The 20782-nt window shown below is 36.5% G+C and overlaps 1 protein-coding gene across 31 annotated transcripts in view; it reads left to right on the top strand.

Annotated features, from left to right (window-relative positions):
• The window catches only part of plekha6 (pleckstrin homology domain containing, family A member 6), an 86100-nt gene that overhangs the window by 58404 nt on the left and 6914 nt on the right, over positions 1 to 20782 (top strand). For 5 of the 31 annotated variants that reach the window (XM_084395912.1, XM_084395909.1, XM_084395899.1 and 2 more), the window contains exons 7-21: positions 6823 to 6938; positions 8357 to 8803; positions 9660 to 10158; positions 10614 to 10703; positions 11015 to 11068; positions 14190 to 14258; positions 14396 to 14476; positions 14564 to 14713; positions 14817 to 14912; positions 15439 to 15550; positions 16686 to 16822; positions 18138 to 18320; positions 19286 to 19361; positions 19746 to 19849; positions 20078 to 20230. In XM_084395912.1, the coding sequence (XP_084252038.1) occupies positions 6823 to 6938; positions 8357 to 8803; positions 9660 to 10158; positions 10614 to 10703; positions 11015 to 11068; positions 14190 to 14258; positions 14396 to 14476; positions 14564 to 14713; positions 14817 to 14912; positions 15439 to 15550; positions 16686 to 16822; positions 18138 to 18320; positions 19286 to 19361; positions 19746 to 19849; positions 20078 to 20230 (2367 nt within the window). Of the gene's footprint in view, positions 1 to 6741; positions 6939 to 8356; positions 8804 to 9659; positions 10159 to 10613; positions 10704 to 11014; positions 11069 to 12415; positions 12497 to 14189; positions 14259 to 14395; positions 14477 to 14563; positions 14714 to 14816; positions 14913 to 15438; positions 15551 to 16682; positions 16823 to 18137; positions 18321 to 19285; positions 19362 to 19745; positions 19850 to 20077; positions 20231 to 20782 lie in introns of all 31 variants that reach the window. The other 26 variants (XM_084395911.1, XM_084395908.1, XM_084395925.1 and 23 more) reach the window with 9 other exon arrangements.

Below are 20782 nucleotides of genomic sequence, written 5' to 3'. Positions count from 1 at the left end.
GATTCTATTTCAAATAAATGCTGTTCTTTTGAATTTTCCATTCATCCTGAAAATAAATTGTACACAACTGTTTTCAACATTGATAATAATAATCCGCATATTAGAATGATTTCTGAAGGATCATGTGACACTGAAGACTGGAGTAATGATGCTGAAAATTCTGCTTTGATCACAGGAATAAATTACATTTTAAAATATATTAAAATAGAAAATAGTCATTTTGAATTGTCATAATATTTGACAATATTACTGTTTTTTTTTTTTTTTTTTTTTTTATCAAATAAATTCAGCCTTGGTGAGCAGAAGAGACTTCTTTTAAAAACATAAAAAATCTTACCGATCAAAAACTTTTGACTGGTAGTGTACATTATATTTATGATATTTTTGGTATTTTGACAACCCTAGTTGGTCTCATAGTTTTCTGAAAGCATGTTTGTCTACACTAGCATGTCTACATGTCCCTGCCCCCTGGACTCCAGGATCAGCAAACATAAGGATCAAAAACAAGCCAGTTCAGCCTAGCTCCGCATGACTGAGAGTGTACAACTACTCGTGTCAGAGGCTCAAAAGGAGTTAGACAGGCAGAATGACAGAAGCAGGGAGACTGGAAAGCAGAGGGCTGTCATTTTCATATCCGCTGAAGCTTGACTGTCTGCCTCCTCTTCCGTCTGGCACTCCAAAAAATAAGGCAGAATTGCCCTGTTCCTTTGTTTTTACATTGAGCTGCTCTGGGCATCGGCACCTGCTGTAATTTGTGTAGACAGGTGAACTGCTCAATCTCTGAGTGTTTTTCTCCCAGATAAATAGCAACTTTAAATTAAGGTGACGTTAGTTACACACTACTACATGTACTTACTATAGTAATAACAGTAAATTATGCATAATTACAACTAACCCTAAACCAAAACCGGTTACACTTTATTTTAAGGTGTCATTGTTACAGTGTAGTTATACATTTTAGTACTGAGTAATATTAATTAACAACATGAACTTACTATAGGGTTAGGGTAGGATTAGGATTTGGTTGAAGGTTAGTTGCATGTAATTATGCATAATTTACTGTTATTACTATGGTAAGTACATGTAACCTATGTAACAAGGACACTGTAAAATAAAGTGTTACCCCAAAACCTACTGTAACCCTAACTGTAACTCTATTGTAAGTACATCACGTAATTAATCACTACGGTACACCTGTAACAAGTTTTTATATTCAGACTCTTTTAGACTGGTATGGGTCGTACCACTGTGGAGTTGCCCAATACCTGCGTGACTCGTCATAGACATAAACAGAGAGAAGTAGCTTACATACTGATTACAAGGACCCTCTTGAAAATGAGATGGTACATCTCAAGGGGTTATCCTTAAAATAAAGAATAAAGAACATACTGCAGCTTTAATATTACTCAGTATATCATTAAAAAGATTTACGCCTTTAAATTAATAGTAAAATTCCATCAAATTGAATTGAATAATCAATTATTCAATTCAAATATGTTAGGATTATTCAATTAAATTGGATGGAACATTACTTGAAACGCATAAATCTTTAAAAAAGTGCATGAGTGCATTACCTGAGTAAATACCATGTAACTACGTCACCATAAAACAATGTGTAACATTTAATTGTAACGTAACGTAGCATAATTTAACTTACTTAACTTAATTAGTTTTGTTCTTTATTTATTATATTCTATTTTATTGTATTGTATTGTATTCTCTTCAAGATGCTATAGAATCACTATTCAGACGTTGAGATGTACATCATTGTAAGATACAGATAGAAGAATACAGTTACAGCACGTCTAATGTACAAGAGGATTTCTGAGGCCATTGAGGGATTTACCACAACAAAGTAGTAAATAATTCCTAAAACTCAGCAACAGATTGTGTTGTGGTGTAAAAAGCCATGACGTGATGGCTCAGCTGTGGGTCATCGCCGAGATGGGAAACTATGTTTAGTGGATATTGCACTCAAAGGAAATAACCTGTAGTGACTTTCATTGTGGCCAGTTGAAATAAATGATCTAGCATTACTTGTCTCTTGTCTCTCTTGGACATTTGATTACTGTAACACTAGGGGTATAACGGTACACGTATTCGTATCGAGATTTTTCGTTTTTTATCATGAATGAATTTCCATTTTATAATGATATAGTTACAGAATAAACATTTGAAGGTATGATGAAAGAGACAGTATACAGTACAACTTACTTAAACATATCTCGTGTAATCGCTCAACAATCAGTGTTTCAACGGCAGAAAGGCATCAATAAAACAGCTTGTAAACAATGTCACACAGCATTACATTTACCTCAGGTAAGTACTTAACTACATTTACATTCAGTGTCCACAGCTTGTTAGTTCGCTAGAGAAATAAACTCTTCTGCTAAATATATGCACTATATTAGCCTATATATTCATTATATTTTACTTAACCTGTCTTGATTATTTAATGTATGTTTAATGTATGTTTAGATAAATATGTCATGAAAACAAGTTATGACGGCCACTGTGTAAATGAGTATATTTTAACAACAAATAATTGTATGATTTAGAAGTGTCACGCTTCTGTTTGTGTTTGGACTTCCTCTATGTTCATTGTGTTCAGTTTCTAGCCACTCCTCCTTCATTAGTTCATCCCAAGCCTGTTTGTTACTATGGTTTCTGTCATTAAGTTCATTTATCCCAGCTGTGTCTCGTTTCCCTCATCTGCTCTGTGTATTTAAGCCCTGTGTTTTGTCCTGTTCAGTGTCTGTCGTTGTTAATGTTAAGCTGGTTGCTCTGTCCTGTTTCTTAGAAGTTTAAGTTTAAGTTTAAGTTTAAGTTTAAGTTTAAGTTTGTTAATAAAGTCTGCTGCACAGAAATCCTGTTTCCTCGTTGCTGCAACCAGAAACCTAACAGAAGTTAATGCAAAAACTGCATTATATGCAATTTAAATGTTTGCTTACAATTTTTATGTGAGTGTTGATTATTAGGCTATATCTAAAAATAAATAGCAACTGAATTTAATAGTTTGGGCTCTGTTGTTAAATGTAACCTTTAATATAATAGTAATGTGTAAGGTTACTATTAAAAATAATGTTTCGTTTTCTCATGTTTGTGAGACGTGACTTCAAAACCGAGGTATGTACTGAACCGTAACTTTTGTGTACCGTCACACCCCTAGTAAACATGGTTCTCAGGTCGCACCTCTGTGCCAGTGCCATAGGAGACGGAGAGCTCTTGGCACGGAGAGAGACATCAAAGCGCACTCCAATTACAACAAGACTATCTAGCTTGACCTTCTTTCATTTGCAATAAAAGGGTCAAATGTATGTCATTCTTATCAGATCACCTACTAGTCCAGTGTATTGCCTTCACTTGCATCAGCAATTGCACAAAACGAGGGCGTCATTATAACCTGAAATCCTACACAGATCAGGATACTAATACATACTTTCCGAATTTCACTTGCGTAGGCTTATTTCCTTAGGCTAGCTGCAATAGAAGTGATCTTGTGCTAGGTCTTGTCTGTGGTCTGACTGAGCCTGTGGAATTCCTGAGGATGAGATTGAGCTCGCATGTTTCTCTTCACAGACCAATGATGACAAACCTTTTCAATTAGGACATAATTAAGCTTTGACTAAATATAGTCTTGCACTGAAATACTATGTGATGGGAAGTTCTTCTTTCTGATTTGTGAAGAAGAAAATAAGTGATTATTTGGGTAGAAGAGTACCTGGTAGTTAAGAGGAGGTCTGTAAAGATAGATCAGTCTGACATGTGATGCTACTGTAAACTCAGATGTCTCATCTGGAACATAAATATGTCTCCAGGATGCACCTTCGAGGAAGTGATTTACAAGCAATGAAGCATCACTAAAAACCAAACCTGTATTACTACATTTTCTTCTGTGGAACACAAAAGGAGACATTTTTATTAGTAGTATTTTTTTTATTAGTAGTATTTTTTTAAGAACATTTAACCTTTTTTTGTGCATACAATGAAAGTCAATGGGGTCCAAAACAACATTGACTGCCATATTATTCAACACCATATTATAACTAACTGCTCATCTGGGAAACCTATGAACTTTACATTGCCTCTTCTCATTATAATATTACACTTTGAATCATTATGTTAGTGACAACTTGTCACATTAGTACCAGATAAATCATGTCACTTCAGTTTAGCATGGTTCATTTGTCATGCGTCCTCACAAAGCAATGTCAGATATCTTTTACATACTTACAAATTGCCAAACCCTCTTACTCCTGCACTTGTTTACCTTACATAAAGATGTGCTAGAATGTTGGTTATACTATAATGAAGGTTTAAACAAATGAAAAATGAAATGCAAACAGTAATCACAGAATTTGGCAAGCCCTGAAATGAATCAATAGTGCGGGAGTGTTTGACGGTTTCCTCAGGGAGAGGTTCAATCAAAGAAAATGAGGCATTCTTTTGGCAGGTACAAAGGTGAGCGAAGGATTGGGACAGCATTACTGGTTTCTGTGCCATATTTCTAAAGTTGAGCAACCTCCGCAATGCGAATGGCAGACCTTAAGGCAAAACTTTCGTTTTGATACTCCATTTCCTGTGAAACAAATGACTGTCTCAGTTTCAAGAGAATTTTAGGCATGCAAACAACATCCAGCTCATTGAGAGAATGAACAAGAAAAAAAATGATTACTTTAGTTTAGTCCAGGTCTGTTATTCTGGTTAATTAAAGTCATGTAAGCTCAGGGGTCTCCCTGGGTTTTAATCCTTACTAGACATTTCACATTAACACGTATATCTGTACAATACAGTATGTGACTATAATTTGTTTGTGGATGTACAACAAATCCTGTTCATAGGGTGTTGTCTATTCAGAAATACAATTAGTTCCCTAATGATCTCTAGTATCAATTAGCTAACTGTCTATTTGTTAACTATTAGTTTGTATGAAACTGACGTTAGCAGTAGCACACCCTCGGATGACTAAAAGTTCAGGTGTTTGTTTTAAGCAAGACTAATCAAGAGGATTGGCAATGGTAGAGATGCTGAATTACATCATTATATTTTTATGGTCGGATTATTGTAGCTTCCAGTGATTGTCAGGTTTCATCAATGGTAACACACCCTCTCCATTCAGTATACGTGCTGTGTTTCCTGTATGTTATAGAAATCTGAGGTTGTGTCACAGGCTTCGTGCATCATAAACTGACCAAAAATGCCACTGAAAGTAAAAAAAAGACCCAAGATATTTAAAATGTGTAATGAAATATTCCCCCATAGAAATAGTTATTATATCCAGTACATTTTACAGCTATATTTGTTATTAATTTTGTTTTTAAGTAACAACAGCTAGAATTCATTTACTTTATTTTTTCTCAATTGACTTGAATGAAGTATTTGGCATAAATGGACTAACACACTGTGTTTTTGTATGGTTAGGAAAAAATATTCCAGGGCAAATATTGTCCCTTAATAAGAAAACTTAATTACAGACACTAGACATAAGTTCAATCAGAGGCATTAAGTAGAATTTGCTTGTGGATCTGAGCTTTGTTGATTTCTTTTGAGATATTATAGAAATAATAGCTTCAGTATTTTTGTTTTTAGCTGTGTAGTCAAACTAATTTATTCAGTTATCTTTTCTTTTTCTTTTTTCTTTGCTCTTTGACACTAATGACCACCGAATGCATATTGTCCACAATTAACTCTGTAGTGCCCTCATGTGGTGAAGTTGTCTACTGCAGTGTTTTGGACAAGTTAAACTAGTCTTACTTTTTAAATGTAGCCTAATTTATGCTATACTTACACATTCACACAAAAGTTTTTGTGTTTCATACAGCTGATGTTTTGTGTCTGAAATAACACAACAAAGCCCCATTTCTACTAACCGCCATCTCTTTCAGGATATTAGTGCACACTGTCCACTCCATTACAATAAACCTGGCCACACCTAGCCCACATCTAACCTGCTCCTAAAGTTGATTTGTATACTTGATCTAGTCATCCTTATGTAGTCTTTTCTCCTCTGTTCCCAATACCCCCCCCATCTCTGAGGACCCCTGAGTGAGTTTTCTCCAGTGTGTCGATGATCCCCATTTAGTAGGTATTTCAGAACACCTCTTTTTGCTCCTATAACTGCATGACAAGTGACAAGATCAGATTCACATGCTTACGTTCCTAACATGAGCTAACAGTAATGATAGTGATGACAAAACTTTATAAGAATCTTCAAACTTCTATATTCAGTAGTCTAAATCAAATGTCGGTCATTAAATGAAAAAATTTAACCGGACTAAATTGCTCACCTGTCAGCCTTCAGTTACTATATTTGTGAGTCTGATCTGCATGTCCTTTCTGCTATTTTCTCCCATGTTCTGCTGCATATTAAATTCGAGGATATGAATTTACATGAAAATGTACAGTCGTTGCACGACTGATTTGTTTGTTTGCATGCACTGCAACCTCACCTACCCACATCTCTCCAGCTCTGAAAGGCCTTAAGCCAAATATTACTCCAAATAATAGTGCTGTGTTTATGCTAACTTTAAGCATGTCCTTCATTTGCAGGCTGTTATTTGTATACCTGTTCACGTACATATGAGCAATTTAATCCACTGTTTTGCATGAGCTGTATTGGGTCTTTTTTTTGCATGCTCTGTTGTTCCTGTGGTATCAGGTTTACAGTTAAGTTCTTGCGAAATGGGAGTGGCTATAGGACAGTGCAATAATATTCTCTCTTTCTTTCTCTTTCTGTTACAGGTGTGGCGTGAAATAGAGGAAGAGGAGGAGGAGGAAGAGGAAAGTGAGGATTTAAAGGGCAGTATTGCGTTCTGTTTGCAGGCTGAGCACGCAGGAACTCGTACATATTACTTCAGTGCCGACAGCCAGAAGGAGCAAGAGGAGTGGATCCAAGTCATGAGTGAGGCTGCCAGGGTCCACATCCTAGCCACATCCAGGTACACACACATCTATAATACACACTGATTCACACAGAATTTGGTCCTGCATTCAAAGACAGCTTGACAAAGTGAAAAACTGTTTAAAATATATATTTTTATTCTTATGTAAGATATAATTCTGGCATTTGCTCACCCTCCTGTCATTACAAACCCTTATGACTCTCTTTCTTCTGTGTAACACAAAAGGAGAAATGCTTTTTCCATATAAAGAATGAGCACTATATGGCCCTGTTTACACCTTGTATTAAGATGCGTTTTGGCAAAATATGTAGAATTAACACGCTTACACTATAGATAGCAAATGCTTGATTCTGTAATCATATTATGGCCTTTTCAAAAATAAAGACATTTTTAAAAACATCACTAAATGTAACACTGTAACCAATAAAACTTACTAGTAATCTGGTACTGTAAATCAGTGCAATGGGAATAAAAACAAACCCCTCAAAGACCAGGAAATGCTATTTTTACATACACTACAAAGTGAATATGACATAAGTAATATGACCACATAATGGTCAACTAGATATACAGTACAGGCCAAAAGTTTGGAAACATTACTATTTTTAATGTTTTTGAAAGAAGTTTCTTCTGCTCATCAAGCCTGCATTTATTTGATCAAAAATACAGAAAAAAATGTAATATTGTGATATATTATTGCAATTTAAAATAATTGGTTTTCAATTTATTATACTTTAAATTATCATTTATTTCTGTGATGCAAAGCTGAATTTTGAGATGCAAAGCTGCTTGATGAGCATAAGAAACTTCTTTCAAAAGCATTAAAAATAGTAATGTTTCCAAACTTTTGGCCTGTACTGTATAGTGCACCATAGTTTGAAGTTGCTCACTTGTGTGTATCTAGTGACAGCCAAACTCAATTCACTTGGATAGTTTGTACATGCATTTTTCCTGTGTGTCTGCACTCTGTCTAAATAAAAGTCCCACATACGACACTTCACGACCAAACAGGATAACTTATTGGCCGATGCGCTGACTAAAAAATCGGCCTTGATGATATATCGGTCAACCACTCCTTGAAATAAAGTCCATGAGTCATATAGACTACGTTTATTAAAAGTTTCTGGTGCTTTTATGGATCTTCATTCATAGAGAACAAAGAGTACATTCCTCAAGATTTCCACTTTTTGGGTTTCACAGAAGGACAAAAAGTCATGGGTTTGGACAGCGTCTTAAAAACATGATTCTCGTGGAGTGAAAACAGCAGATGCTAAAATATAGCAGAGATGGAATGCAAAAGTGCGTCCTTAGTACTGCTACCCTGATACTCTGAAACAAACAGTCATGTGCACTCCTTATAAAACAACATTGCATAAAGAAGATCAAAGGCATCACTCTGTTTCATGACAGTCTCTCACAGATGTTTTGTCTTTCTCTCTCCTGCTGTCCTGCAGAAATAAATCTGAGCCCATCCCTACAGCTGACCAAAATGATATGGTAGCCAAACGACTGGAGCCCAACTCTCATGCGGAGAACAACGGGCAGAGGCCAGACTTTCACGAGCCAGTCAAACATGAGCCAAATGGAGTAGAGTCCAGAGACACCACACCCAGCACCCCAGTAACCCCTAATATAGAGAGCAGGATGGGGGAGAAAGGAGGCCTGGCACCCCATCACCCCAACGGCTGGGGTAACTATGGTCCTCCCAACGGTTCAAGATACCAGTCCCAAGAGAATGTGAGGGACTTGCGAGAGCCGCATGAGGAGAATGTGGTGATGCGGAGGGGCTTTGTGCCCAGGACGGCACCAGAGAGACTCGCCCAGAGGAAAAGCTCCATGACGCAGCTGCAGCAGTGGGTCAACCAGCGCCGGGCCATGGTGCCACAGGACGACGGACGCAGGTGAGGCGTCACAACCTCATCCTTTTCTTCTCAGCAGGGTTATTATAGTTGGGGTTTTCAAGGGAGTTTTTATTTTATTTTCAATGAAGTATTTTAATTTAGTTTTTGTTATTTATCTTTGTTAGATCTACTTTAGGTTTGTAATTTTAGTTTTAGTGTTTTAATTATTATTTTTTGTTTAGTTATAGTATTTAAGTATTTAATATTAATATGTTAAATCCAGTTAATCACACTGGTACAATTACTAAACTGATTTAATTTCTCTGCTATTTTTCTCTGACATTTTTGTTTATTATGTAAGTAGAATGCAAAAACTTATGGGAATTTAAGTTCTTTTTGGAGTTGTAAACAAATTATTTTAGTTTAGTTTCAGTTTTTTTTAAGTAATGCTAGTATATATACATTACTGTTCAAAAGTTTGGGGTCAATACATTTTTAAGAATTTTTAAAGAAATTAATGCTTTTATTCAGCAAGGACGCATTCAATTATTAAAAGTGACGGTAAATACTTTCATAATGTTACAAAATATTCTATTTTTCAAATAATCCTTAAAACGTGTATAACGGTTTCCTCGAAGATATTAAGCGGCACAACTGTTTTCAACATAATAATAATAAGAAATGTTTCTTAAGCACCAAATCAGCATATTAGAATGATTTCTGAAATATCATGTGATGCTGAAGACTGGAGTAATGAGTGCTGAAAAATAATGAATAAATTATTTAGAATAATTGACATATATTAACATGGAAACAGTTATTTTAATAGACTTTGACCCCAAACTTCTGAACTGTAGTCTATTTTTATTTAGATTTTCACTAATTTGTTATTAATTATAATCACTCTGCTTCTCAGTCCATCCAGGTACTACACAGTGAACCGCGGTATGTCAGCAGACTGTTACAGCGTGTACGGTGGGCCTCCGTATACTGATGAATATCCCCTCTACCCACCCGGTGTCCGACCCGAGAGCATCTGCTCCATGTCGGCTGCGTACAACCGACCATCTCCTCGCTGGACCGTGGAAGAGAGAAGGAGGTCATTGCGAGACGGACCCATATACGGTCAACCTCGAGACCCTCAGTGGATGATGGGACCCCAAGGTCCTGCCTATTACCCCCAGCTGGACTCAGCACAGAACTCTATGAGACGGCTTTCCATACAGCCGCGCTCACGGTCAGTCCCTCGCTCGCCTTCTTCCTCATCGGGAGGACCCTACTCTCCGCACAGCTTCGCCTCTCCTGCCCGATCGCCCAGCACCAGGTTTGATCGGGGACCCAGCCGAATAAGAGAGGAGGGTATTTATGCTGACCCCTCGGTCTACGGACTCCGCAGGTCACTGAGCTCACCTAAGGTAAAGCACCTGTCAACCAGCGAAGCATCCATATAGTGACAACAATAACAACAAGAATGATTTTGACTGCCAACTTTCTTAAACTTGAATTCTTTATGTGAGTGTGCTGTCAAACTACTGTTAGTCCACTTTGCAGCTTATTTCCTTATTGCAGAACTGCCCACTTGCACTACAAAATATATTATTTAAGATAACATATTATCCAAAAAATCGCCGTTTCAGTGTCACATGATCCTTCAGAAATCATAAATGTTGAAAACAGTTGTGCTGCTTAATATTCATTCATTTTTTTGGGAAAATGTGATGCAGTTTTTCAGGAATCTTTTGTAGCATTTAAAAAAAATTTATCAATTTAATGCATCCTTGTTGAATGAAAGTGTTTATTTCAAAAATAGTGTATATTAAATGTGTATATACAGCATACACTAAATTACCATATTTAATTCTTATTTTAGTACGATTTCCCTGGAGATCGTCGCTCTTACAGCCAAGGAATGTACCACTATAACTACCCAGCATCCCCAGCATCTCTCCACAGTAAAATGGTAAGTCAACACCTTTAAGCATTTGTGAATGTATTTAGCATGGTGCAAGCCAATTACAGCCTTGTCAATTGAGAATCAGCAAATCATGTGATCATGTGACTGATCATTTGTATGTGCAATAGCTTGTAATTGAGGGCATGTACTTGTCTGTTCTTATGAGTATGAGCGTGAGCGTGATGCACCACGCTGTGCTGTGATTAGCAATGCCATGATCAGCATGTGTGTGTCCTCTCCTGTGTCTCGGTCTCCATCCCTCCATCTGATGCTTTTGCGTGCTGTATGCTGCTGCTGCTGGGTTTAACACACATCAGGAGGACATTTTAGACGTGCAGCTTCAGAGGAACCTGGAGTACCTAGATCAGCAGGTAGGCTTGATCCAAAAAACACAACTTAGTTTCAATGCTGACAGCACATGCTCTGTTCCAAAACCGAGCGAGCTAGAGCTACCCACCTTGGCAAAAAAATTCTATGAAATATTACTGTATTTATTATAAATGATTTATATGTGCACATCTTCTTCTTTTTTATTCATGTGCCCTCATAATCTTTAGTCACAATAGCTTTCCCTCGCTCTTTCAAACAACATCTCTTCTCTGACGTCGTGAGGGCGGGACAACCTGTCACTCACATGACATCACAGCAATAGCAAACTGCAACAATCCAATCAATTCTCGAAGGACAAAATCAAGTCCCGCCCCACTTTCTTTTTTTGTTCGAAAAGCCGTTTCTCTCTGATATACGTCACAATAGGGAAGAAAAGACTATCACAACTTCCATTTCATGTCGACTTTATTTGACCACAAACTTTTTGACCACATTAGAAATCTGGTATTCAAACCTAGGCTAGACATAAACAGAGCTTTTGATTGTTGGATTCACATTAAGAAGGTGTTCTGATAAAGAACAGACTGACTGATGTTTGGATGCCCACTTCAAGATAACATAAACAACCACGTCGTAAATGTAGTCATGGTCCTTTCAAACATTTTGTAAAGCACCACCTTCCGCTCTCACTGTCTTCTCCTCCCTTTCTCCCCTCTGTGTTAGTTCTCACACTGATCTGAAAGTGTTTTCTAATTTCATTCCGGTTGCATGTGACGTTCACAGCAGCAACTGCTATATATAGCTCCTTCATAGTTTTCACATGGGAAAGCTGTAACAAGGTTGTGAGGTTTCGAGTCAAGAGTTCAACTATACAAATATGTGTTTACTCTAGCAGTGGTTTTTAATTGTCTTTAATTGTTATTTTTTTGTCAGTTCTGGAAATGATTATTTTTAATGCCAGGTTGGGGAAGGATGCCACATTTTCATTGAGGCACATTGTCACACCTACTGTGAAATGTTTCTTAAATGTTTCTTCGATAAATGGTTGGTTGGTTACCACTGATTTATCTCCAAGAAGATGTAGTTGTGGAACTGAAGAACATTTCCAAATCTTTACTCTATTTTTAATCAAATGAATGCAGCCCTAGTGAGACTTCTTTCAAAAACATTTTTAAAAATCCTACCGACCTAAACTGTAGTGTAAAAACATTTGTACCTAATATAGAAAAAAATCCAACTTGAGAAATATTCACTGGACTACAAATAATGTGACAACTAGCCCCGGTCTCTCTTCTACCTGCTGTGAAGTATAAGTTAGGTTCCATCGAAGTCGGCCATATTCAAAGTCAGGTGTATAGCCAGATGAATGATGGTTTGTTCTGCCCTAGATGACAGATGGTGATCACCTAATCGGCATGGTCACCAGAATGGTTGAGCGTTCCTCTCCTCGAACAAAGCTATTCTCACAAGTAAGAGAGTCGAGAGTCCTCTAGAGAGGCAGGCTGCTGATCTACCCTGGTATTCCTGCACCACCAAACCTCATTTCAGTCTCTTTCCGGCAAAGTTAGGCTCAAACGAGGCTGTTCTGAGGCTGTAATGGAGCCTGCCTCTCTCTGTGCTTCCTGGTCGATGTGGCATGTTGGATGTTTTGATAGTGCTTTAGGTTTAAGTGATAGTTTTCAAGTTCAGTGATACAAGTTAAGCCACAATCTTCAGTTTGTCTTTGGTTTTCGATTGGTTTTCAGCCTTTTTGCTTTATTTATGTGCCAGAATCCCACCATTTTCAGTGCTTGTTTGCCCTATATCACACCCTCCATTGTGTAGTCATTGTGTATCGTGTCGTCTTGCTGTTGTCCTCTGTGTATGTGTCTTACCCATTCACATCATCCAGCAAGAAAGCCATTGTTCAGTATATAGCCTTCACACAGTGGGGCTTATCATTGACACAGCATTTGGGATGGTTTTTGTTGCTGAATAATGCAAACAGCACGTTGCAATGGCTAATAAATAATGTATGTATCTATTTATTTATTTAAAAAGTTATTTATTTAAAACGATTATTAATATTAATAATATTATGCCCTTTATATATATATATATATATATATATATATATATATATATATATCTATATATATATAGATATATATAGATATATATAGATATATATAGATAGATAGATATATACACTACTAGTCAAAAGTTTTGGATCTGTAAGATTTTTAATGTTTTTAAAGGAAGTCTCTTCTGCTCACCAAGACAGCATTTATTTGATTAAAAATACAAAAAACTGTAAGATTGTGAAATATTATTACAATTTATTATTATTATTATTATTATTATTATTACAAACAGCTTTTTTTCTAGGTGAATATATAGTAAAGTGTAATTTATTCCTGTGATATTCCTTTTCAACATCATTACTCCAGTCTTCAGTGTCACATGATTCTTCAGAAATCATTCTAATATGATGATCTGATGCTCAAAAACATTCATTATTATTATCAATGTTGAAAACAGTTGTGTACAATTTTTTTTCAGGATTCTTTGATGAATAGAAAGTTCAAAAGAACAGCATTCATTTGAAATATAATCTTTTGTAACATTATAAATGTCTTTACTGTAACTTTTGATCAATTTAATTAATCAATTAATTTATTTTATTTCCCCCAAAAAATTTAATAAAAATTCTTACTGACCCCAAACTTTTGAACAGTAGTGTTTATTGTTATATTTCAGATAACAATTGGCTGTTCTTTTGAACTTTCTGTTCATCAAAGAATCCTGAAATAAAAATGTAAATAATTGTTTTCAACATTGATAATAATGAGAAATGTTTCTTGAGCATCAAATCATCATATTAGAATGATTTCTGAAGAATCGTGTGACACTGAAGATGCTGAAAATTTAGCTTTGATCATAGAAATAAATTACACCTTACTATATATTCACATAGAAAAAAGCTGTTTCGAATTGTAATAATATTTCACAATATTACGTTTTTATCAAATAAATGGTGAACAGCCTTGGTGAACAGAAGTTACTTCTTTTAAAAACATTAAAAATCTTACCGATCCAAAACTTTTGACTGGTAGTGTATATACAATCAGAAGACTCATTTTCACTAATATTTCCATTTTATTTTATTTTCTCTGGTTATAGGTGCCTCCATTTCATGATGTGTACGGTGACCTACATCCCACACTGAAGATTAATGAGATTGAAACCAGTGTAAGTCAATTTGTATTATCAAAGACATAATTTTTGGTGCACACATTTATAACTCATTATCATACATATAACTCATACATATAAATCATTGTCATTCGCATAACAGACCCATGAACTTTCATTTTGTCTCTGTACAGAAACTACTGGGCCGCCTGTGTGAGCAGAATCGTCTTGTGAAAGAGCAGGAGACTGTAGTTCATCGTTTGCGAATGGAAAAGGTCATTTCTGATTAAATGATATACTTAAACCATAAAATGTAAAAATACTAAACCAAACATTACTTGAATGTCTTCTGCAATCTCCAGGATAGTCTAGAGGGGGTGCTGGTGGCCACACATCAGGAGATGGAGCTGTACAGGAACCAGCCGTTGGCTATGGAGAAACTTCAGCTGAAGAAGGAGAGTCTACAAAACAAGCTGATAAACATCAGAGGAGAGCTGTCTCAGGCCTCCAGTGTAAGAAAACAGACAATTTAACAGTTTTATGATTAAATAAATGTTAAATTGTATGATCTTGAAAATAGATATTTTTAAATAGTCTTTGCATGTGTCTTTACAGGCCCTGACCACCACCCGAATGGAGTTCGAGGCATTAGAGGATGATGTGAACAGCATCCATGGTGACCTTTGGGAGCAGCTGAACGCTGGAGGGCAGGTATATTGATTTCCACGTTTGTCATCATCATCAGCGGCGTTCATGTTTTCAACATCATCATTACTTACTTGGAAACCTTGAACTCCTATACTACAAACCCTTAATGACTTCTGCCGTCTTTTCATTTATTCATGGGCACATGCAATTAACCATTTGCATCATGCATTCAGCATGATCATTTTCACATGATTGATTTACCTTTATCCATCATGGGTGGTGTGATGTGGCCATTATCATATAGTAAAAAATGTGACCTTGATGATACAGAATTAATTAGTATACTAAATTTAAGATCCATAGCAGTTACCTATTTATTTGCTAGTAATGCAAATGCAAGGACTGCTCACATTTATTTAAATGGAAATTAATTGTGCAATCAATAATTGAATGGCTTGTGATTCTTATTAATTATTAATGTGAATAAAAATGCATTTTTATAATGATCCTGGCAGCACTATTCAATAATGCATGTGTCTTTTCTGTTTCAATGAATAGCTTGTCTAACAGAAATCTCTTCTCCTCCCAGAGTGAGCTGGTACACAGGCACATTCAGAAAGAGTTCTGGAGGGTTCAGGATGTCTTGGAGGGGCTGCACAAAAACAACCCGTCTCGTGGAACAGACACGGCCAAACACAGAGGTCAGATGATCTACATCACACATAAACTCAGCAACATTAATATCAGCAAAAAATTGGTCGGAAAGATATTAGTATATTAAAGTCGGCATGAGATTAAAATTCACCCTTTTGTTTTCACCATTTTGTTCCAACTGGCTTGTAATTTAATCAAAATGTCATAACTGGATTTTCCGGTGAAACGTCAGACTTCTCTCTGGAGAGTACGCCAGACTTCTCCAATCATTTAGTCAGTTTAAACCCCAAACCTTTCTTAAAATGATCTGAAAGTTCACATTCAGATCTTCCTCCTTCCAATCAACAATCAATTGATAGAACCAAGTCTCTGCCCTCCATTTTTTATCTAAAGTCATTTTTGCTTATTAGTATGGTTCAATGGGATCATTGAAGGTCAGCAGCAAAGACATTGGGTAATAAAGTGAGATAAAAAAATCTTTGTACATCTCACTTCAGTTTTTGTGCAAGTGAGATGAGTAAATGCATGTTCACATTTAGTCTAGAACTACAACAACCATCATGTTTACACAGCGCACACAACACCTCTACACCTTTATTCCCAATTTCTCTCAACATGGGGACAAGAGAGTTGTCAGTCAATAAATGGGAAAACAAAGTAACTTGCGTTACTTATTTGAGTAAGTAATGCGTTACTTTACTAGTTACTTGGAAAAGTAATCCAATTACTTATCTCACGTTACTTTTAATGTGTGACCCACAAAACTGCCTGAGACAACCTGTAACGACTCAATCAATTCCTGATGGAGCAAAATCTAGTCTCGTCCTACATTTTTTTCTTGTTCGAGAATCCGTTTCACTCGGATAAACGTCACAAAAGAGAAGAAAAAACTATTGCTACTTCCGTTTCATGACTTTAAAGGAAATTCTCAATACAATAAATCAGAAATCACTTTATTTTCCATTTTTATCCTGCGGCGCTTTCATACCTTTTGTGCATACATTGTGAAACAGGCTAAGTAACTGGGAAACAGAGAAAAACATCATTAGTTTTATGATTTGATTACGTTTTATTAGAATACAACAGCAGCAAAGTGGAGCACATTACAGGGAAGAATATTAGGTTAGTTTTGACGTCCTGACATAGGTCCTTAACTCTATTATCTGTCTCTGTCTCCAGCAGCCAGTGGAGCATCCGGCTCCTTCAGCACAAACAGTCCTGCAAGTCCCTTGAGTTCAGTGAGTCTGACGAGTCCTCTCAGCCCCTTCTCTCCTGTCCCTGGTTCTCATGCCTCTCCCACTAAACAGCTGGCCACAGAGGTATTTCACACACCATTATTCTTCAATGAAAGACACTGTTACTCATTACAGTGTACAGAAAACAATACAGTAGCATATTCTCTAGTACCAAAGCATTTCATTTAAATGAAGAAGGGGATATTCAATTATTCTGTTTCCCCTAATTAAATCAAGGCTGATCATAGGACTTAGCTTTTACATTAGAAGGATTTGATATTTTGGTTTATTTTTGCTCATTTAAAGAAAACCCCTAACCATAGTCCAATGCCATGGAGTCGTGGTAATAATTTCAAAAGACATTTATTTTTAAAAGATTCCATAATAGAGTGCAACAGTGGGGTTACGGAAGTAAAAATCCCATTTATTTTGTCCATAGGGAAGTTTGTAAATCAATGGTATATGTTTTTGTTGAAGCCATCAGCCTGCATTATTTCAATGTATTTTTAAAAAATCATGCTCAATAGCAGAATTACTAGTGAAAAACAAAAAAAATCTACATTGTTTTTAATTCAGTTGTGTAATTCCCAATGCTTTATGGGATTGATGTTAAATAAACAGTCTTGTACCTTTGACATAGCTGGTTGGTTTGGTCTATGGCTTATAACTCCTAAACCAAGGCTGCTGAAAATGTGGACGGGCACTGTTGCACTCTATTAGCTTGCTAAATCAGGAATTGAATTAATGTAATTGAATAATGATTAAATGGCCTGAAATGGGATTCAAAAACTATTTCTGTGTCTAATACCTGTTTTCTGGCTGTACGATTCTGTTTTTTGTTGTTACTTAGCTGTAGTCACTCTTAAACGTTTGGTTGTGCGTGTTTGCTAGTATTCATAGGCGCCCCACTCCTACAGTGATACGTTACCAAAATATACCCAGAGTTTTATGCCTTTTCTGGCTTCTAGCACATACCATTTATTCAGAAAAATCAGCCCCTGACTGAACTGCACATTTTCAGACTTAAAATTTTAGGTCACAAAGGATTTCCATGTTAAAACAAATGGCCTTAGCCATTTAAACTCACTCAAGTTGCCTTTGCTAGCAGTGGTTTATCAAAATGCAAAGTACATGTGTGGGTCGTGTGCAGGTCAGTGTTGCTTAGCGTTTGTGGTGAGGGATCCATGCCAATATGCTTCCCATGATTCTCTCCGCCCTCCACCTGGCTTAGTCGCTCTTGATGCAGTGGTCTCTCTCTCCATTCCTTCTCTTCTCTCCTCCTCCCTGCCTTTCTTTCCCTTCTGCTTTATACCTTTTCTCTCCGTAAACTTTACTTTCTTTTCCCAACTTCCTTGTTTTTTTTTGTTTTGTTTTTTTTTCTCCTGCCTTTCCACTACAGGAGGTTGGTCCTCCTAGACCTCCACTTCCTAAATCTTACCAGCCCCTGGAGTCCTCCCAGTCCTTTCCCCCCTCTGTCCCTCCCCTCCCCTTAGACAGCAATGCCTGGCTGCGCAGTATGGGCCCCCATTCAGGCATCCAGCACGAAGGCTACAAGAACGAGGAAGAATTCCGCAGCAGAAAGGTACCTCAGGAAGGCGGCCGCACTACGAGAACAAGGAATCATACTTCCACTGTGTCCATTTCCATCATCATTATTGCAACCTCAACAACATCTCCTTTTCACGCTCACTCATTAACTTGATAACTTCCCTTTCCTTCTGCTGTGCTATTTAACTTTATATCATCTCTGTTTGCTTTTACATATTTATCATTTTGTCATTTATCACTTCATCTCAAACGCCATCACAATATAACATCTGTTGTAAGATATAGAAAATACTGGAATAAATGAATCAGATAGAGTAGCTTGTCTTCCATAACAGTTCCCATTTTCCCTCTATTGTGTGTGTGTGTGTGTGTGTGTGTGTGCTGGCAGACAGCTCAAGTTCCCTCATATACAGACTTGTGTAGTTGCACCATTTTTGTCCTTAGTACCCATTTTAATTTGTGCTTGCTTGTGTCAGTGCTAGTGTTGCGTTTATCAGTGCTGTGGTTTGTAGAAATGCTTTCATTGCTTTTACGTATAGTCATATTCACCCAAACAGCTTCATGCATTTACAGGATGCTATTCATCACGCTACTGAGCAACCTGTAGAAGCCCCCACTGTGCACCATGCTGACTGTTTTTTTTTTCTTTCATACTTTTTTCATCTATGCTAAGAAAACTGTTAGGGTAATGAATTGCTAAAAGCTGTGCTAAATGGCGGGTGGTTTTGTGGGGAATGATTCCCTAGTTGATAAATTTAAATCATAATATGAATCTAAACTAAATGGATCAGATTAAGCATCTGCTTAGAATCAAATAAGATTTAACAACTAGATTCTCAATTTGATTCTTAGAGGATTATTATGTATTTATTTTCTAATCCTGTTAGGATCCTTTGGGGTGGCTGGTTTCAATTATGACAGAAATTCCATTAGCAATCCTGTATATTAGGATATATATTTTTTTTTATCAGGGTTTATATTTGCTATGTTCTGTTTCAGCACAACTACAACTCACAGGGAGAAAAGACCGGCGACTTTGAGACAGAGCAAGACCGTCTATCCAACCAGAATAAAGGTAAGAAGAATGGCTGTCATCTTGACCTTTCTTGTGCATGTGAAATTGGGGATAAATCTGGAATATTATTATTATTGTTCATTGACCTTAGCATTTTTACAGTTTCCTGAAACAGTTGAATTATTTTGCGGTTACAATGAAACATCAGTACTAAATAATTTAAGGATTTTAAACAAAAAATAGACCAATGTTTAAAATATACAAATTACTAATCTAAAATCTTGTATTACAAAGCTAAATTCTAAAATCCCAAAATTCTAGGATGAATTCTAAAATGCTTATAGAATGGCCAACTGATAAACCTGGGAAGGAACCAACAAAATTGTATTGCCTTACAATGGCGCCTGTCTAAAATATAGTGTATAACTGACTTTTTCCTCGCAGTTGGAATTGTTCCACCTAGGACCAAGTCGCCTTCAGAAGAAAAAAACAACTCTGATGCCGTCCAACGGAGAAATGGGAAGGTGTCCAACGGTCACATTTCCAGGGTAGGTTAAATCCGTAAATTGTTTGTTAAATGTAAAAGTTATTCAACAATAGATATACATTTTATGATAAAGTATAATGAACTATAAAATATAGTAGGTCCAATTTATCAAACTAAATTGGTTATAGATCCAAATTATATGTTTAGATTCAGTATGAGTAGGACTATGTGGCATTATAAGTAGTCTTTTATAAATACAGCCTGTAATGGTGTTTGATGTGGTTCCCAGGAGAGGCCAAAGAGTGCGGTGTTCCCAGCAGAAGTGAAGTCGAAAATGAGCGTGGAGGAACAGAACGAGAGGATACGAAGAAACCAGAGCAGCTCCGTCAGAGACAAGAGGCGTAGCCTCAACCTCTCCAGCAACTCAACTAACTACAGAGTGGTTAGCGTCATACTCTTAAACATATCACGAGTTTATGCAAGGCTAGCTGGTTACCAGTGCATCTTATTACCAGTAGCTCATGCTTTTGAGTTGAATTCTTACTCCCACTTTTTATAAGGGTCAGATTTATTACTTATTGAATTTTGATCATTTAGGCACTTCACAACTTGAAATAAAAGGACTTTAATATACACTTAAAAATAAAGGTTCCAAAAGTAGCAGTGGCATACCATTTTTGGTTCCCCAAAGAACCTTTCAGTAAACAGTTGTTAAAAGAACCATTTTTTTCTCTTAGTGTGAAGAACATTTTAACCTTTAAATGCATGATTGTTTGGCCAATCATTACTGCATATTCGGGTCTTTAGCGATGTGGATCTATATCTAACAAGGATTGATCTCTTCCTGTCGTGATAATATATATTATATATTTGATTATTATATTATTATACTTCTGATATTAGAGTAACAATTACAGAAGAATAAAATAAAGTACACTTTGATACCTTTTGAAGCTTGGAAGGGTTTAGATACCATCATCACTGGCCTTGTCAG

This window comes from Rutilus rutilus (genome assembly GCF_951802725.1).
Source record: "Rutilus rutilus genome assembly, chromosome: 22".
NCBI lineage: Eukaryota > Metazoa > Chordata > Actinopteri > Cypriniformes > Leuciscidae > Rutilus > Rutilus rutilus.
The sequence above is the reverse complement of the archived record's forward strand: the minus strand, read 5'-3'. Positions and strand labels throughout refer to the sequence as shown.